Below are 18,336 nucleotides of genomic sequence, written 5' to 3'. Positions count from 1 at the left end.
CATTCCTTGAAATTCTGACTTTTTCTAAAGCATGATGGAAAGACAAGTACATGGTCTCGATTTTTTTTATTTACAAATATTGTAGTTTTGACCATATTCAGCAAGCTGACCCTTTTACCAAAGTTATTTTAAGAAAATATTTCTTTGAGAATTTTTCCTTTTATTAATGAGAAATGTGAAGCATTTGGTAACACCAAGAAAAACTTTGAAATAAAGTGTATCCAAAAATTGTACATTTCCCATTAATTAAAGAAAAATATTTCTTTGAGAATTTTTCTTAGATACTCTGCAAAACTGTATTATATATATGAATTTTGGCTAAATTTGCAACCCCTTTGCCCAATATTTGAAATAAATTTTGGTATGTTTTATTATTTCATCTTGCAAATTGAAGTTTTCAACTATTTACAGATGGTAACAAGGTTGAAAAAAAAATGGCCAACCTCATACAAAATTAAATCTAATTCAAAATCGCTCATAAAATCATTCATCTCCATTTGTTAAATATTTTGAATGCTATTAGTGGAAAATATCACATTTGTATGCAGTGTTATATGCACATACATTGTTTTGGATTAACTTTGTTTTTAGCAGACGTATCCCTACAAGAAAGTCTTATTCGTGAGTGTTTCGGTTGACACTGTCTGATGAACTTATCTTGTGAGAGCATGTGTTTATCTCGCATGCTACAGCACAACTGGGCATTTGAGGCAAAAAAGCACCACGAAAAGATCTCAAAGTGCTTAAATCTGCTAAATAAAAAAGGTGAGGACACTGCACTTATTGAGTTTGTGTCATACTTGATGAAGACTGAATGTCCCCATGAATGGAAACCAGTGTCTTCGGTGTTGCACTGCCTTGGTTGGTTGTTACCTCACTGTGCTTGCTCTGAATGGCAGGCGTTTGGCACATGAGAACTGCAGCCTGGAACTTTCTCTGCGCTGTGGGTCAGGTGACTGCAAGCTGGAATCCCTATATACCAGAAGAGTCCAGGGCTTCTGCCTCTGAGTCCAGCAGTGCAGGAGTGCAAAAGGCACCAGGAACACGCTATAGCAGAGCTTTGGCCGAGGGCGGACCCCGTGCTGAAAGGAACCGGACACACGTTGCACTTCTTTATCTCTCAAGTACAACTTTTCCAGTAAGGTAAAAGTTTTCTTTGAAGCATTGCAAGCAGTTTGGCTTGGTTTTCTGTTCGGTCTGTTTTAGATATGGACTGTTTTGGCAGTTCTGCATTCATATTTTCCTTTTTTTTTTTTTTTTTTTACACAGTGCTAAAACAAAGTTTGTTGTTCTAGACCAAATTGGGCTGATTATTCTTCCATCCGTCAACTCTCACATTAAACTGAGCATGTGAAAAAATATATAAAAACGCCGGAAGGAATTCCCAGAAGAAAAAATAACAAGCTTATTATTTACTTTGTGATAAGAATAGAAATTTGTCATCCACAAAATATTAATTCTGGGGAAGCTCCATGAAACAGTTGAAAACCCCTGTGCTAGAAGAAGAAAGGCATTTATGTATGGAATACACAGTTGAAATGGACACACCTACCCATTTTTTTTTTTTTTTTTATTACCCTTTTCATGTTTTGGAAAAATAGTAAAGCATAACAAATTGTAACACGAATGTAGTATGGTAATTAAAACTTTATTAGGTGCATCCTAGAATGCTTTTTTATTCTTTTTATTCTTTTAAGTATTGAAGTTTGCATGCATGCATGCTGGAGATTTTAAATTAAAATGAATTTGTAATATTTTGTATATTTATATCAAGTACAATTGTTATAAAATCTCAGTATATTCATATCATGTTTAGTTTATAAACTTAAACTAAACACAAACTAGAAATGTTGTCTAGGCAATAAACTGAATTAAGTTTAATTTAAAGCACTATAATTATGTATTGTAAATAAATATAAAAACTAAAATACATAAAACGTATAATATAAATAATATATAAAATACAAGCAATATTTGAAAAAAGAAAAGAATATATATATATATATATATATATATATATATATATATATATATATATATATATATATATATATATATATATATATATATATATAAGAAAAAAGCACAAACAGAAATGTCTAAAATTGAAACTAAAATTTACATGAAAAATAAAAATAACTGCCACACATGCAGGCGCAGCAAATCATGTGGATATGGTAGGTCACATGACCCCTTCAGCACTAGGCCCTTTAACTTTCAATGTGCTCTTGTCTCATGACATCAGCTTTCCTTTAAGAAACAGTCTGCGTCTTTGTCAGGCCTATATCTTCGTCTCAGAAGATTTTCCTAAAATCCCTCATTTGATTTGTTTTGCAGAGTTAAGCAGGAGCAAAACCTCCAGTCGCTCTTGTATACCAACCTCTTTAAGGCCTTTTTGGTTTTGCATTTTATAATATTTAAAGATAAATAAGACAATATTCTATCTTTAAAATTAATTAGAATTAATTGTTGAGTAAGCAGTATGAGGTGACAGAAATTCACAGCATGCTGTTACACACACACACACACACACACACACACACCCACCCACCCACACACCCACCCACCCACACAGTATTGGTCATGGCATGCAGCCAAGCAGGCAATCTAGAGCTTTCTAAAGCAGCTGACAGCACAGGCCAGCATAATGTGGATGTAACTAGAAACATGCCACAGTCAGGCTATACATATTCTATATATTTAAAGATTGACCAATGTTTTTTTTATGATTGACAGATTACTCATATTCAATATGCATTGTCTTAATTTGACAGAATTCTTTTTTTTTTTTTTTTATAAACACATTTTAGCTGTCGTTTATAACCTTGCATATACAAAAAAGTAAACTTAATTCCCTGTCATTCTAAAAATACTTTATTCAGATATTTTACTAAAATTACCATTGGTCATACGGTCCAGACAGGATGTCAAAAGGTCCAGCAGTGGGTATTGATTTGGGCACCACCTACTCCTGTGTGGGAATCTTCCAGCATGGAAAGGTGGAGATCATCGCCAATGACCAAGGGAACAGAACGACCCCCAGCTATGTCGCTTTCACAGACACCGAAAGACTGATCGGAGACGCAGCCAAGAACCAAGTTGCCATGAACCCCACCAACACAGTGTTCGGTAAGACAGCCCATAACAGAATTTACCAGAACATGATGTGATTTACATGAGGAAAAAAATGAAAGATTGACATTGACACTTGTATATGTTACTATTCTCCATCAGATGGCAATGTAGTTATTATAATGTTAATATTGAAATCCAGTAACCCAGCAGAAACCAGCAGCAGTTTTAAAGTAATGCTTGTTTGTTGCCATTGTGCATTTTATTTGTTCAACAGATGCCAAGCGCCTGATTGGTCGACGCTTTGATGACCCAGTGGTTCAGTCTGACATGAAGCACTGGCCCTTTAAGGTGATCAATGATGGCAGCAAGCCCAAGGTGGAAGTGGAGTACAAAGGGGAGATGAAGACCTTCTACCCTGAAGAGGTGTCTTCTATGGTCCTCACTAAGATGAAGGAGATCTCTGAGGCTTACCTGGGAAAGGTGAATAGAACTATGCAAAAGCATTGGAATTAGGTGCTTTTAAATCTTTTCTGTTTAGGTTGTTACATATTTCAGGACACTTTCTGGCCCTTTTGCTTCACATGTAATGTGCATTCAAGCATACAGGAAATGGATGACCAAGCAAAGAGAACATATCGCTCTAAAGATCAAATTGTCATTAAATTAATGAGAAAATGTGTGTACAACATTTGAAGCCTTTCCCTGAATTTTGCAACATGCAAAGTAAAAAGAATCCTGACTAATTTATAATGGACGTAAAGCCTTTAACTGATCACATACTTTTATAGAACGCGCCAAACAAAAACAGAGAAACCCAAGTACTGTTGTGAGGACTAATATATATATGTATATATATATATCTCATGCATTTGTGCAAAGTTTTGCAAACACAGCTTTATGCATCTTATCTTTTAGTGACGTCTACTGTTAGAATGGTTTTGAGACACTCACCACAGATTAATATCTGGTTCCGCAGCACGCGTTTTAGAAATCTCTAAAACATTTTGAAGTTTGAAATGTACCTCGACTTTTGAGAGATATTTGAAGATAACACTGGTTCCAGGAAGGATGTCAACTTGGCCACAATCATTAGTGTCAACAAGGTTGTTTTTATGAACCTGTGTTGCTTAAAAACACAGACATTTTCATGAAAGCATCTATTGTTTCTTTATGAGCAAAATTATATTGAACAAAGTGAACTGTAATCATAATGAATGCAAATACTCTTTCCTTATTAATCACAAAAATCTCCCCTCTACAAAAAAGTCACTAAGCACTTTTTATATGCACTAGTATCTAGAAGCCACTGGGTTTATCAGAATCAAAGCCAACATAATCTTTTACACAAAAAATAAAACATTTCTGAGTAAGACATGGACTTGATTTGGATCTTCTTGTTATTTCAGGCTGTGTCAAATGCGGTTATTACTGTGCCTGCATACTTTAATGACTCTCAGCGCCAGGCCACCAAGGATGCTGGAACCATTTCTGGCCTTAATGTCCTTCGTATTATCAATGAACCAACAGCGGCTGCTATTGCATATGGATTGGACAAAAAGGTATACAGACATCCTGAGCTATACTTTACCAGTTCAGGGCTTTATATATAACTTGGTAAACATTAGGGGTGTGATGAGACACTTATCTCACGAGACGAGATACGAGATATGGTTCACGAGAACAAGACAAGATGAGATTTTAGAGAAGTCCTCAATGACAAAATGCATGACTGGCCTTTTGAAATGTTTTAACTACTGGTAATAATATTGTAATGAATGTCATTTCAGTTCTACTTTATGAGTATGAATTATCATATGCATTGAAAGACAATATACAAGCACTTTAAAATGTTTTGCCTCAGACACAACTGACTGGCTTCTCTCCTGTGTGATTTAACACGAGTCTCTTCATACCTTACTGTACATGAATTATGAGCTTCCGGAACTTCTGATTTAGGCTGTGCATTACCTCCTAATTCAACTCCTTTCCACAAATTGAACAGAAAAAAAAAAAAAAAAACAGTATAAATAACAAAGTAATCAAAGTACTCTCTTAGTATTAAAAGTGCAAAGAGAGACCAAAACAGAGACCAGAGCCACAACTACACAGTCCAGAGAAAGGTTTGATATTGGGAGACAAGCTATTGTATGCAGCCTAATTTGCGTGTATCGAGGAGCTCGCGTTTTCACGTACCCTGTGTATAAGAAGTGCGGTGCTGGGCGCACATTCTACAAGATACGATATTTATCAGACGCTTAGGCTCTATTGCACAACGAATCCTCTGCTATCATCACACGATCAGTGAACTGTGATTCCTGCTGCACTGTGTGCGACTGCAACTCGTGCTGGATGAGCAGAGCTGATATTTACAATAGTTTACAATGTTTTTTTATTTTTATAAAAACAACAAAACAACAGTGGAGGCAAGAGATCTCGTCACATCCCTAGTAAACATGCTTAACTGGTTGTAAAGATGTTTGGATGAAGTTGTTTGTAGGCTTTTTTTGTTGTCCAGCATCTCACCTTTGCACTTTGGGTGCAGTAATATTAAAGAGCTAGGAGGGTTAAACTACTGCTTTATGGCCACAATTCACTACAGGTTGGTGGTGAGCGCAATGTCCTCATCTTTGATTTGGGTGGTGGAACATTTGACGTGTCCATTCTAACAATCGAGGATGGCATTTTTGAAGTCAAGTCTACCGCAGGTGACACCCATCTGGGTGGTGAGGATTTCGACAACCGAATGGTCAACCACTTCATTGCCGAGTTCAAGCGCAAGTTCAAAAAAGACATCACTGGCAATAAACGTGCAGTCCGTCGCCTGAGGACAGCATGTGAGCGAGCCAAGCGCACCCTTTCCTCCAGCACGCAAGCCAGCATTGAGATCGACTCTCTGTTCGAAGGTTCCGACTTCTATACTTCCATCACCAGAGCACGTTTTGAGGAGCTCAACGCCGACCTGTTCCGTGGTACGCTGGAGCCGGTGGAAAAGTCTCTTAGGGATGCCAAGATGGACAAGGCACAGATCCATGACATTGTGCTGGTTGGTGGCTCCACTCGCATTCCCAAGATCCAAAAACTGCTTCAGGACTTGTTTAACGGCCGGGATCTTAACAAAAGCATCAATCCTGATGAAGCAGTAGCTTATGGAGCTGGTAAGAGGGTTGATTTCCACTATAGATGAATTAGTAAACACTTTTGCTTTTTGACATACTAATCTTTCCTCAAATCCCACCTAGCTGTCCAGGCAGCCATCTTAGCAGGTGATAAATCTGAGAATGTCCAAGACCTTTTGCTGTTGGATGTCACTCCTCTCTCTCTGGGCATTGAGACGGCTGGTGGTGTCATGACTGTGTTAATTAAGAGGAACACCACCATTCCCACCAAGCAAACCCAGACCTTCACCACTTACTCAGACAACCAGCCCGGTGTACTGATCCAGGTAAATCAAAGGGGTTGCTGTACCCATACATACTTGGTCTTCCTCCCCTTTTGAAAATCCCAGGTCGGATTAGCATGAACCTCCGTTTCCAAGTCTCTCTTACAAAATAATAATAGACTATATAAGTATATAATATATAAGTATACTTCAAGTTCATTTTATTAAGTATACTGTTATTAAGCACATTTTATGTAATAAGTATACTAATATTAATGTACTAGACATATACTTGTTAGCGTACTGTTTCAATACTACTTGGGACTAAATTGGCCCACTTTTCAGTGTATAAAAGTATAATTTTACGTATACTTCAAGTGTACCAGAAGTAAACTTTGAGTACACAACTTATAGGTATACTGATAGTTTAAAAGTCAGACTTTTAGTTTATGAAAGTACACTGAAGTATACTCTATGTAAACTACTAGTTTAGTATTATACTGCAAGTATACTTGTACATTTTCTTTAAGTGAACATAACATCATACTTATAGTTTACTTTTTAAATATAATTTTTGCACTTTAAGTATACTACTATGTTCCTATTTAGATATACATTTTTATACTTGAAATATACCTTTCAATGCACTTTAACTCATTTTTAAAAACATTTTATTCTATCTTCATGCATCCTTTTTTTAATCAACACTTGAATGTGGGTAAGTTTCACGTTGAACAAAAAGCTGAGAAAATCACATTTTTGTCAAAGACAATGTCCGGTCTGGTTTCAGAATGTTGATCAAAACACAGATGTAGATCGAGTCCATCAACACCCCCAAAAGCTTCACAGTTGTTAACCCTTGCTGGGTCATTCGGTTTATTTAGTAACGTTAGACAGTTTTGAACTTATATGCTGTTTAATGTTTTATGACCGCATTATTTTACATTTGTGTTAGCAATCTTTTACCACTTGTTTCTGCTTCTTCACCTGTGTTTTGATCTGGATATTCTGTACTTTTTTCAGATGAGTAATAGCGCCCCCTAATGAATAACAGTGAAAACATGGATAGCTGGAAAATTGAGATGGGTATAGCTGCAGCCTGGAGATCTCCAAATCGGGGTGGGGGCTTCCTCCCATTGACAGACAGGCACATGCTGTCAGGCTTCCCCCCCAAACTAGACCAGTGCAGCCAAGTCTAAAGATTTATTTGGTCATGTCAATCACAGTGCTGATTTCCTAGACAATGCTTCAACAAATGCTAACCCCTAAACCTACCCTACACCCTAACATTAACAAATGAAACAATTGACTGCATTTCGGGATTTGCACTGAATAGTGTGCTAAAGAAAATGGCAGTTCAGAAGATAAGCATTTAAAAAGATAATACGAAAAGAGATTGCTGACCCGGGCCATCTGTAACCCCCCAGCCAGACCTCAAAAAAAGTTAAAAAGCCTTGTAAGGGAACCAAATAAACCAACGTCCAAAACATAACATGTGCTGTTGACCAGCAATGCTGGACTACTCAGGAAGGTCCTTGAAACAATTAAGATGTTGACAACAGTTCTTCCAAAAGCCATTGAGGCATTTGTAACCAATAAGAGTCTGTTTTAGTCATTTTGATTTTCTAACCCCTAGGTATATGAAGGAGAGAGAGCCATGACAAAGGACAACAACCTTCTTGGAAAATTTGAGTTGACGGGCATCCCTCCCGCTCCTCGTGGTGTGCCACAGATTGAAGTTACCTTCGACATTGACGCCAATGGCATTCTCAATGTATCCGCAGTGGACAAAAGCACTGGCAAAGAAAACAAGATCACGATTACTAATGACAAAGGTAGAATAAATTGTTCTGACCTTGGATAAAGTGTTGACTTTATACTCATTAATTCCAGAGAACTCTGAAGTTCAAAAATGGTCTTAGTTTTTACCGTTAGTTTCCCGTTAATCTCTTCTGCTTCTTTCAGGTCGTTTGAGCAAGGAAGACATTGAACGTATGGTACAAGAGGCTGACCAATATAAAGCAGAGGATGAAGCTCAGAAGGAGAAGGTCACCGCCAAGAACACTTTAGAGTCCCTGGCCTTTAACATGAAGAGCACTGTGGAGGATGACAAGCTGCAGGACAAGATCAGTGCAGAGGACAAAAAAAATATTACTGACAAATGCAATGAGGTCATAGCCTGGCTGGACAGGAACCAGGTAGGGAACATCCTAAACTGCACAACTTACATGCCAATCTACAGGTCACACTTGTTTACAGGATTAAGGCTATCCCTTTCAGTTATGATTATATAACTGAAGGATCTTTATTTGATATCTCACCTTGAGGAAGTGAAATCTATTTGTGTGAGTGTTTCACCCCCAAAAAATGTACCTTTTACATTGTGATTGATAATTGTGGGGTTATCATCGTTCTAAACGCCGCTTTTAACCCCAGGTAGAAAATCATTATTTAGAAACAGGGTTTACCCAGGTTATGAAACCCTGCTCTGCATTGTGGTGCCAAAATGTTATGGCGATGCTTAGCAATAGATACCCAATGATGTGCCTCATATTTATGTGCTTTGGACAATGATAGAAACATTTGTATAAACTGTGTATAAATACTGTTATATACTATCATATCCATTGTTGTATAAACAGTAGTTTCGGTGTTTGAGGAGAAAAAAATAAAATGGTGATGAAAAACATGTAAATTGAAGTAACAAAGAAACCACATTATTCTTACCTTATTAGTCCGAAAAGTCCATTAAAAACAAACTTGATGGTAAAGTCAGCAATATATAATATGAGGTTGCGAAATGCTAATTCCTTAATGTAAACAGGTCACATTCTGCCTTCATTGACAACGCTTGTAAATAAGTAAATAAGAATGTTAACCCAGTGTTTAGGAATGTACAGTGTAAATTGTAAATCCAGGGTAAATTATAAGCAGTGTGAAACACAAAACAAGATAAGCCAGGATTCCATTTTTCCGGGGTGTGTATGTGTGTGTGTTTTCAACTATTTCAAGTGTTTCCCAACCTTGTTCCTAAAGGTACACCAACAGTACACATTTTGGATGTCTCAAATATCTTACCAATCTATTTCTAGTCTTGGAGTCTGTACTAATGAGCTGATGAGTTGAATCAAGTGAGATTAATTAGGAAATGTAAAAAAAAAAAAAAAAAAAATGAAGGGTACAACAGGGCTAAAGGTGCACTGGGGGAAAAGGCACATTTGACTTTACACTTCTAGATGGCACAAAAATGAACCTCAGCACTTTTCTTAACAACCACATTTGATGATGCAAAAGAAATTTGGCTGATCCTTAAGTAACGCAATCACAGACAGCAACGCAACGCTGTTTCGCCGCTACTTTGATCTATTATTTAAAGTTTTTTAAAATGTTGTTGGTTTATGTAGTAAATGACAAATAATGATAACATTATTGACTATATTTTGAGACAACGGTATCATTAATGTTTTTTAGTTTTCTTCAAGGTAATTAAAGCAAAAGTTTTTCAATACTGGAAGAATATGTAAAAGTATGGTATTTAGGCTAAAAGGCACCCCACGATTGGCTAAAGGCAAAAAAAATTAACATGACAATAATCTGCCGACTGACTTTTCCATTTGTTGACATGAAATAATTATATTTAGACAGACAATATCATATGTTAATTTAAGACATTAAGAGATAATGACCATAATTATAATGAAACCATCATATTTTAAAATATATTAATCATTTCATATCATATTAATTATTACTACTGTCAAGCTATATTAAATTATTAGGGTATCTCATCCAATGCCTATAGAATCGTAGCTTTTTAAAATAATTTTGTTTCTGTATTTTTAAAATGAATGTAATGACAGTATATTTATTGAACGAAAAACATTATTTTAAGTATCAAAATAAACAGAAAATACAAGTATTAACTACAAGTATTATTTTGAACAAGTATTAACTTTGGTATTATTCTAAATATATTAAGTATTTGTATCAATATGTTGTGCCTTTTGCCCCATGCTGGTGAGCCTTTTACCCTGTGTGTGGGATAAAAGGCCCTCCTTACCACCTTATACATTTATGATTTATTTTCACACAAAATCTGTTGCTCCATCAACGTTCAATAAAAACATACTGTATGTCTTTTTTTTTCCTGCAATCACACACTATGGGATTAGTAAAGCATATTTTTCTTAAGGTGTGCCTGTAACCCCATTGAACCCAACTGTTGGTGTGCCTCTAGTAGCAGTGTTGGGAAATGCTGCATTAAGCAATGAGTCACCTCACAGAACAAAGAGCATCTTCTGAGACTTTTCTTATGTCTTGTACCGCAGACTGCAGAAAAGGATGAGTACGAGCACCAACAGAAGGAGCTGGAAAAAGTGTGCAACCCCATTATCACCAAGCTCTATCAGGGTGCAGGCGGCATGCCAGGTGGAATGCCGGGTGGAATGCCTGGGGGATTTCCTGGAGGGGCAGGAAGTGGTTCCTCCTCTGGTCCTACCATTGAGGAAGTGGACTAATCTTGACACCAGAACATCCAGGCTCACATACAGTACAAGAAACCAACTCAAAATCAGATTTTTGTCAACTTGCATTTCAAACTGGCTTCATGTTAACTAGTGTTTACTTACATTGATGTGCCACATAAGACCAACTTATAGCTTATGACCAAAGCAATATGGCACTTACAAAACAGCTTTAACATATTAGCCTATGTTGGCATTATGTTTGGAAATCTGTTATTCTGTCTGTAAGCTATTATTCAGTGTTTACAAGGTTAGTCATGCTACAATTACAACAAAATGCCTAGTTGAGGTGAGGCCTTGTTCATTTAGCCATTATACTCATTATTCATAATTATTCCACAGGGAGAGGTTTTTACACATCTGCTTTTACAATTCATTTGTTTTAGCGTTTCCTGTATGACTCAATAAAAATAAAGCATATTATTTCCTGAATATCTTGTCTCATGTTTTTTGCTTTCAGAAACATAATATTCCTTTGTTTTTGTTTGGTTGGCTCAGCTATTGCCGTCAAAATTATATTGTTCTTTTCCTCATATGACAGATACAAACATTCCTGAGCTCCTCCTAACTGCATGAAAGCACCTGTATGAATTGTGAAATTCAACAGATGCTAGAGAGAATATAAATCCAGAGAGAGACCTAATAGCAAACAACAGCAAGACACAAGGCACTTGTCAACAACATGATCTGGATCTTTAGCTTGTTTGCTTTGGTAGCTTCCACTCTAGGTGAGTTTTGAGGTCATGTATGAATGTATGCATGTCATTGTACTGAACAAAACTAAACATAACATGTTTAGTGATACTTTTCTTATTAGTCTTTTTATGATCTTTGCTTACAGGATGTGGAGTGCCTCAATTGCAGCCGTGGGGTAGTGCTGCCAGGAGTAAAATTGAGAATTTTCCAAGTGTAGTTGGGGGAAATGATGTAAACCATGGTATTGTTAATGGAATGGAAGCAAACCCTTGGCCCTGGCAGGTCTCTATCCAGGTAGTGTTACAAGTTTTAAAAACATAATCGTTAAGTATTTTCCAAAACAAGATTTTTTTTATTAATGGATCCACTGCTAATTTATTATCATATCATAATGGTCGTGGGCTTCATTCTCTGTTTAATCATGTACTCATGAAGTTATTTATATTTAAACCAGAATTCCAGAGGTGAGCACTTCTGTGGTGGTTCCCTGATCAACAATTACTGGGTCCTCACTGCTGCCCACTGTTCAGTTCAGTAAGTAGCTATTCATTGTTTCTTTGTTCAATCATGTATTCTATCATTCTATCCAGGTATTCAGATTTTGATCAAATAAAAAATAAAAACGTTTTCAAGTTGTCCTGCTTTTCCTTTTCCCGCTGTCTTTCTAGGCCTGGAAATCATTATGTTGTCCTTGGACAGAGTGACCGTGGCTCCAAGAAGGAACTTATTCAGATCAAGAACATTGCCAAGGTATCATCTTTAATGTGATTATTATATTAACTCAGAAGTTTTAAATCTTTAAATTGCACTATCATTTCAAAGTTAAAGTATCTTCAAGGCTGCATTTATATGATCAAAAATGCAGTAAAAACAAAAAGATTGTTGAATATTATTTCAGTTTAATATAACAGTTTTGTGTTGCTTGATTAAGATTCAGATTTTTTTTTCAGAATTCTTTGATGAATAGAACGTTCAAAAGAGCAGTATTTATTTGAAATACAAACTTTTGTTGCATTATAAACGTCTTTACTGTCACTTCTGCTCAATTGAATGTGTCCTTGCTGTATGTATTAATTTCTTAAAAACTTGCTACATTACACTTATAGGTCATCACCCATCCCGATTTCAACAAACTGACCAAATTCAACAATGATGTTACACTGCTGAAATTGTCCAGTCCAGTACAGATGACGTCCCGTGTCTCTCCTATATGTCTGCCTAGCTCCTCCACCAACATCCTCCCTGGGACTCTTTGTGTCACCACTGGCTGGGGCAAAACCAGAACCGAGAGTAAGTCCGCAATTCTTCTCACCTGTACATTTTCAATTGTGTAGTAAATAAATACAAAAACAGCAGTTGATCCTTGCTCAACCATTCATACACTTACTGTCTCACATTATTCTTTTGCTTATAGTGATTCCTCGGTTCTTGCAGCAGGCGACCTTGCCGATAGTGAGTCAGACTCGGTGTAGGCAAGTATTTGGTCAGAAAAAAATCACTGATGCCATGATCTGTGCTGGAGCCTCTGGAGCCTCATCTTGCCAGGTATATGAAGACAGATTGACAAACATATTACACACAAACTATCCATTTCAATATTTGAAAAACAAATAATGTTAACATTGTCACAATGTTAATCACTGATGTCTGTCTGTCAACTACAGGGTGATTCTGGTGGTCCTCTGATGTATGAGAGTTCAGGTGTTTGGTATCAGGTGGGCATCGTGTCCTGGGGCAAAACAGACTGCAATGTTGACGTTCCAATAGTTTACACCCGTGTCTCTTATTTTCGCAAATGGATTGATGGAATTGTGCAATTCAACTAGAGCACCAGCAAGAGTATTTACCCTCCAGAGGACATAAGTCTATCATCGCTACATTTTATCTTTTGTTGTTCACGGTTTCTGGTTCTCATGTGTCTGAGCATTCAGCCATTAGTCAAGGTTTCCAGTTATCATAACACTTTTTTATGATGCTATTGTTTTGAATACTGAAAATACCTCATATGGCAATTAAATTATTAAAAACACTACTTATGTAACCACAATGTATCTGTTTTCATCTAATTGTAATTAACTAATTGTATTACACTTGTTACTCAATAAATCTGAAATTATTCATGGTATGCTTTGAGTATTTGTTGAAATGCAGTGACCAAATCTTGAACAAAAATAAGCATTAGTGCTTAGTGCAAAGTTTTTTTTTACTTTTATTAAAAGATCCTGAAAAAATGCATCACATTCTACATTGATAATAATATAAAATGTTCCTTGAGCACTAAATCAGCATATTAGAATGATTTCTGAAGGATCATGTGACACTGAAGACTAGACTAATAATGCTGAAAATTCAGCTTTGCATCACAGGAATAAATTCCATTTTAAAATATAATAAAATAGATAACAGTCATTTCAAACTGTAATAATATTTCACAGTATTACTGTTTGTATTTGTTATCAAAAAAGCAGTATTCGTGAGAATAAGAGACTTATTCTCTTATATTTCTTATATTATATTTCTTATAAGAAAAAAAAAAGAAGAAAAAAAAACTTACCAACCCCAAACTTTTGAACGGTATAGGCTTTAAAAACTAGTATATATATATATATATATATATATATATATATATATATATATATATATATATATAAACATCAAACCAAGTGGCGTTTGCAATCAAATTGTGCTTTTTGATTTTTAGTGGTGTATAAATCAGTTCCCATGTCTTTTCCTAGCTTTTATATTAAAATTAGATTATGCATTTTATAAGATTAGCAAGGTCAAATAAATATACCATGATGCTCAAATGAGCTTGTTCATGATTGCCTGTTTACACACTTACAGTGCCAATAACTTTTGAAAACCCTTTTATTATGCATACATTTACATACGCCTACATGTCCTGGGGCCTGTTTCAGAAAGGAGGTTAAGTGAAAACTCTGAGTATGTTAACCCTGAAATGAGGGAAACTCTGGGTTTTCTGTTTCAGAATGGGAGGTATGTCAAACCCGAGAAAGCAGAGTAAGTCAAGCCCGTTTCTGAAAGAGAGGTAACTTATACTCAGAGTCAGTTACCATGGTAACTTAAAGGGTTAGTTCACCCAAAAATGAAAATTCTGTCAGTAATTACTCACCCTCATGTTGTTCCAACCCCCGTAAGACTTTCGTTCATCTTCGGAACACAAATTAAGATATTTTTGATGAAATCTGAGAGCTGGATCACTCCTCCTGCTCAATCTTAAGTTTATAAAGCGACGAGAATACTTTTTGTGCGCAAAAACAAACAAAAATAACGACTTTATTCCACTTTTCATTTCCTTCTCTCTGGACCTCCAGTTTTTTTTTTACGTAGTGTAATAGCGTAGCGCGTCTGTGTTTCACGTCACCACGTATCACACATGACCAGCGTCGCCCAATAGTGAGCCTACGTGGTGACGTGAAACACAGATGCGCTACGCTTAAACACTACGTAAAAAGACTCGAGGTCCAGAGAGAAGGAAATGAAAAGTGGAATAAAGTCGTTATTTTTGTTTGTTTTTGCGCACAAAAAGTATTCTCGTCGCTTTATAAACTTAAGATTGAGCCACTGGAGTCACTTGGACTATATTACAATCCCACCGGTCACAATAGTGACCGTAAAAAAGTGTTTCATTTCTAAGGCTATAAAAATGTTACTAAATGATCTATCAATGCATTTCCAGCTGATATTGAATAATAAAGGGTCTCAATGAAATATGTGCAGTTTCGCATGTTTACTGTAAATTGTCACATGACCAGAGCTGTTTATTTCCTGTTTGCGCCAAGAGAAGAGGATGGCAGCAAGAAAGCTCCCAAAGAAAAGGGTGGTAAAGTATGTTAACATAAAGATAGGACATAGATTTTTGGTACACATCATGTTTAAGGTGTCTAGTATTGATATATGCATTTGCAATTACTCAACTTTGTTTAATGTGTTCATAGAACTCACAAACATGTCAACGGCAACAATAGTGACCGGTGGGATAACCCATTGTATTTACATACTAATACACATAGGCTAACTGTTCTACCTTACTTTCTGCTGCTACCTAACTTTCTACCTAATTTCACACACACACACACACACACACACACACACACACACACACGGTCACGTCTCTTCTGATGTCTGATCTCCACACACACACACAGACACACACAGACACACACACACACACACACACACACACACACACACACACAGAGAGAGAGAGACAGAAACTCACACACACACACACACACACACACACACACACACACACACACACACACACACAGAGACAGAAACTCTCACACACACACACACACACACACACACACGGTCACGTCTCCTCTGATGTCTGATCTCCACACACACACACACACACACACACACACGCAGACACACACACACAAAAAAAAAAAAAAAAACATACACACACACACACAAAAACACACACAAACACACTGCACAGGTCAAATAGACCAATATTAAATCAATACAATGGTTGATACAACACAGTATCCCACCGGTCACAATTGTGACCGACCGTAAAACACACTTTTTCACACACTTTTCCATGAAAATTTCAAAAAATTATGATTGATTGTTTCAAAGGGATACTAATGACACATGATTTGGATATTTTTGTGTCTGGGAAAAATTTGGGATTAAATGGGTTAACAATGTCTTTAATACATTTTCTGGGCCAGCAAGTTAAGGTGTCCATAAGCCTTCAGGAGGAGTGATCCAGCTCTCAGATTTCATCAAAAATATCTTAATTTGTGTTCCGAAGATGAACGAAAGTCTTACGGGGTTGGAACAACATGAGGGTGAGTAATTACTGACAGAATTTTCATTTTTGGGTGAACTAACCCTTTAACCTAACCTGGTCGGGAGCAGGTTTTCTTCGGTAAACCCAGAGTTTTTCTTATGTAGTAAATGCATCTTGATTTAAGAATTTTTTACATATTTTGACTGGAAACAACAAGGCAAAAAGTGTAAGTAAGAAAAAAAAATGTTCGCAGTGCAGAACATTCATTCATTGCACATTTTTTATACAACATCAGAGATGCAGAGCACATTAGTAAGGCCACTGTATCAGAGTGGGAAGGAAAGTGAGCCTCATTCTCACACACTTTCTGTGAGTTTTTGTGTTGTTTCCTCAACACAAACCCGTGAGATCCATCAAAGAGGATTTTCACAGGACTGCAGGACAGTGTTGGAGAAATCGGTTTAAATGAGGATAATCTGATCAATTATATTCACTTGATAACATCTTGCTGTGACCTCTGGAAGTAACCTAATAATTAGAATTTCCTTTAGGATTTCCAGTGTGGTTGGATGTATTGATGACACACATAATCCCATCATCGCACCTTCCGAAAATGAGCCAGATTACTGTAAGGGAGGATGCCAGATGGAAGATTAGAGATATATGCCGTAACCACCACAGCTGTTAAATACACAAATTATTCTCAATTTATTTTGTCATCTTTATTTTTCTTTCAAATACAAAAGCAACAGTAATTCTTTTTCCAGTTGGATTTTAATATTCTTCCATATCTCCTCTTCATCAATCAGTGGTGGTGCAGGTCTAGCCTCTGTTGGTGGAGTAGAAGTCAAATGTTAATTTCATTAGCCTAATTAAAAAATGTAACAAGTTGGATTAGAGAACATTTAATTATGTGAAAAGAGCATTAAACAACATGGAAACATGTGTGGCACATTGAAATAGACACTGAATTATATTTATTTAATATGTCAAATGTTTGTAAAGTCATGTAGCCTACAGCCATGAACCTTTGCTTAAAGGTTTAACTGATTGAATTATGGTTTTAATGTTCATTTTTAGTTCCTGTCATGTTTTTTATTTTATTTTTTTATTTTTTTTATAGCATGAAAATGAGTATCAGGGTAAATCAACTCAGAGTTCAAGTTTGAACTCAGAGTTGGTTAAACCTCCTTATTGAAACAGGCCCCTGTTCTCTTCTATATGTTGTCCTTGTAGAGCATTATCATGGTTACTGTACATAACCTGTGCAGACGAAGATTATTCCCAAGGTGTCAGCATTAAAGTGATTAGCTAAGTGATTGACTTGTTTACTTGTTCATCCTAAAAACCACACGGGCTAAACATCTTTTCACAGTGTTCTTTGGTGTTAAACAACCACAAAACACCTGAAATGTGACTGAGACACAAACAAATATTTATTTAAAAGATGATTGGTAACACTTTACTAGAAGGGGTGTGCATAAGACTGACATGACAGCTTCATAATCATGGCATGACATGTCATGAATATGAAGGTTTTATGCATGTTTATGACAACTGTCATTAAGTGTCATTCGCTCAATTATGACATTTTTAATGCAAAGTTGACATTGTTTGAGATGTCTTTGTTATGACAACTTGACATAAACCATCATAACCTGTCATAAATGTGTCATAAACATGACATAGCAGACTAATTATCAAATTTAAGAAACTACTTAGCTTTATGGGTTAACATTACATTAAACCAGCCTTTCTCAAAGTGGGTGCCGCGGCACACTGGGGTGCCCCCTGACTGTGTCAGGGCCAGGGGTGCCGCCAAAAAATTACGTAGGCAAAAAAAAAAAAAAAAAAAAAAAAAAAAAAGTCTGACATTTCATATATAAATATAT

General features: G+C 36.3%; 2 protein-coding genes across 6 annotated transcripts; both read left to right on the top strand.

The window, feature by feature from the left end:
• The first annotated feature begins 623 nt into the window (after positions 1–623).
• hsc70 (heat shock cognate 70) lies at positions 624–11,409 on the top strand. 5 transcript variants are annotated; one of them, XM_081371339.1, is made up of 10 exons: positions 637–765; positions 900–1,143; positions 2,920–3,129; positions 3,350–3,555; positions 4,482–4,634; positions 5,675–6,230; positions 6,315–6,517; positions 8,091–8,289; positions 8,420–8,652; positions 10,783–11,409. In XM_081371339.1, the coding sequence occupies exons 3-10, from the start codon at positions 2,925–2,927 to the stop codon at positions 10,969–10,971; spliced, it is 1,944 nt and encodes a 647-aa protein (XP_081227465.1). In that variant the 5' UTR covers positions 637–765; positions 900–1,143; positions 2,920–2,924; the 3' UTR covers positions 10,972–11,409. The 5 variants fall into 5 exon arrangements, with proteins under 5 accessions (XP_081227467.1, XP_081227465.1, XP_081227464.1 ...); XM_081371341.1 differs by having other exon boundaries at positions 624–1,138; positions 2,924–3,129; XM_081371338.1 differs by having other exon boundaries at positions 637–1,143.
• LOC308694082 (chymotrypsin-like protease CTRL-1) lies at positions 11,397–13,797 on the top strand. The gene is made up of 7 exons (XM_081371345.1): positions 11,397–11,705; positions 11,819–11,967; positions 12,128–12,207; positions 12,342–12,423; positions 12,780–12,963; positions 13,088–13,218; positions 13,338–13,797. The coding sequence occupies exons 1-7, from the start codon at positions 11,660–11,662 to the stop codon at positions 13,497–13,499; spliced, it is 834 nt and encodes a 277-aa protein (XP_081227471.1). The 5' UTR covers positions 11,397–11,659; the 3' UTR covers positions 13,500–13,797.
• The last annotated feature ends 4,539 nt before the right edge of the window (positions 13,798–18,336 follow it).

Source organism: Scardinius erythrophthalmus (genome assembly GCF_964197995.2).
Source record: "Scardinius erythrophthalmus genome assembly, chromosome: 7".
Taxonomy (NCBI): domain Eukaryota; kingdom Metazoa; phylum Chordata; class Actinopteri; order Cypriniformes; family Leuciscidae; genus Scardinius; species Scardinius erythrophthalmus.
The sequence above is the reverse complement of the archived record's forward strand: the minus strand, read 5'-3'. Positions and strand labels throughout refer to the sequence as shown.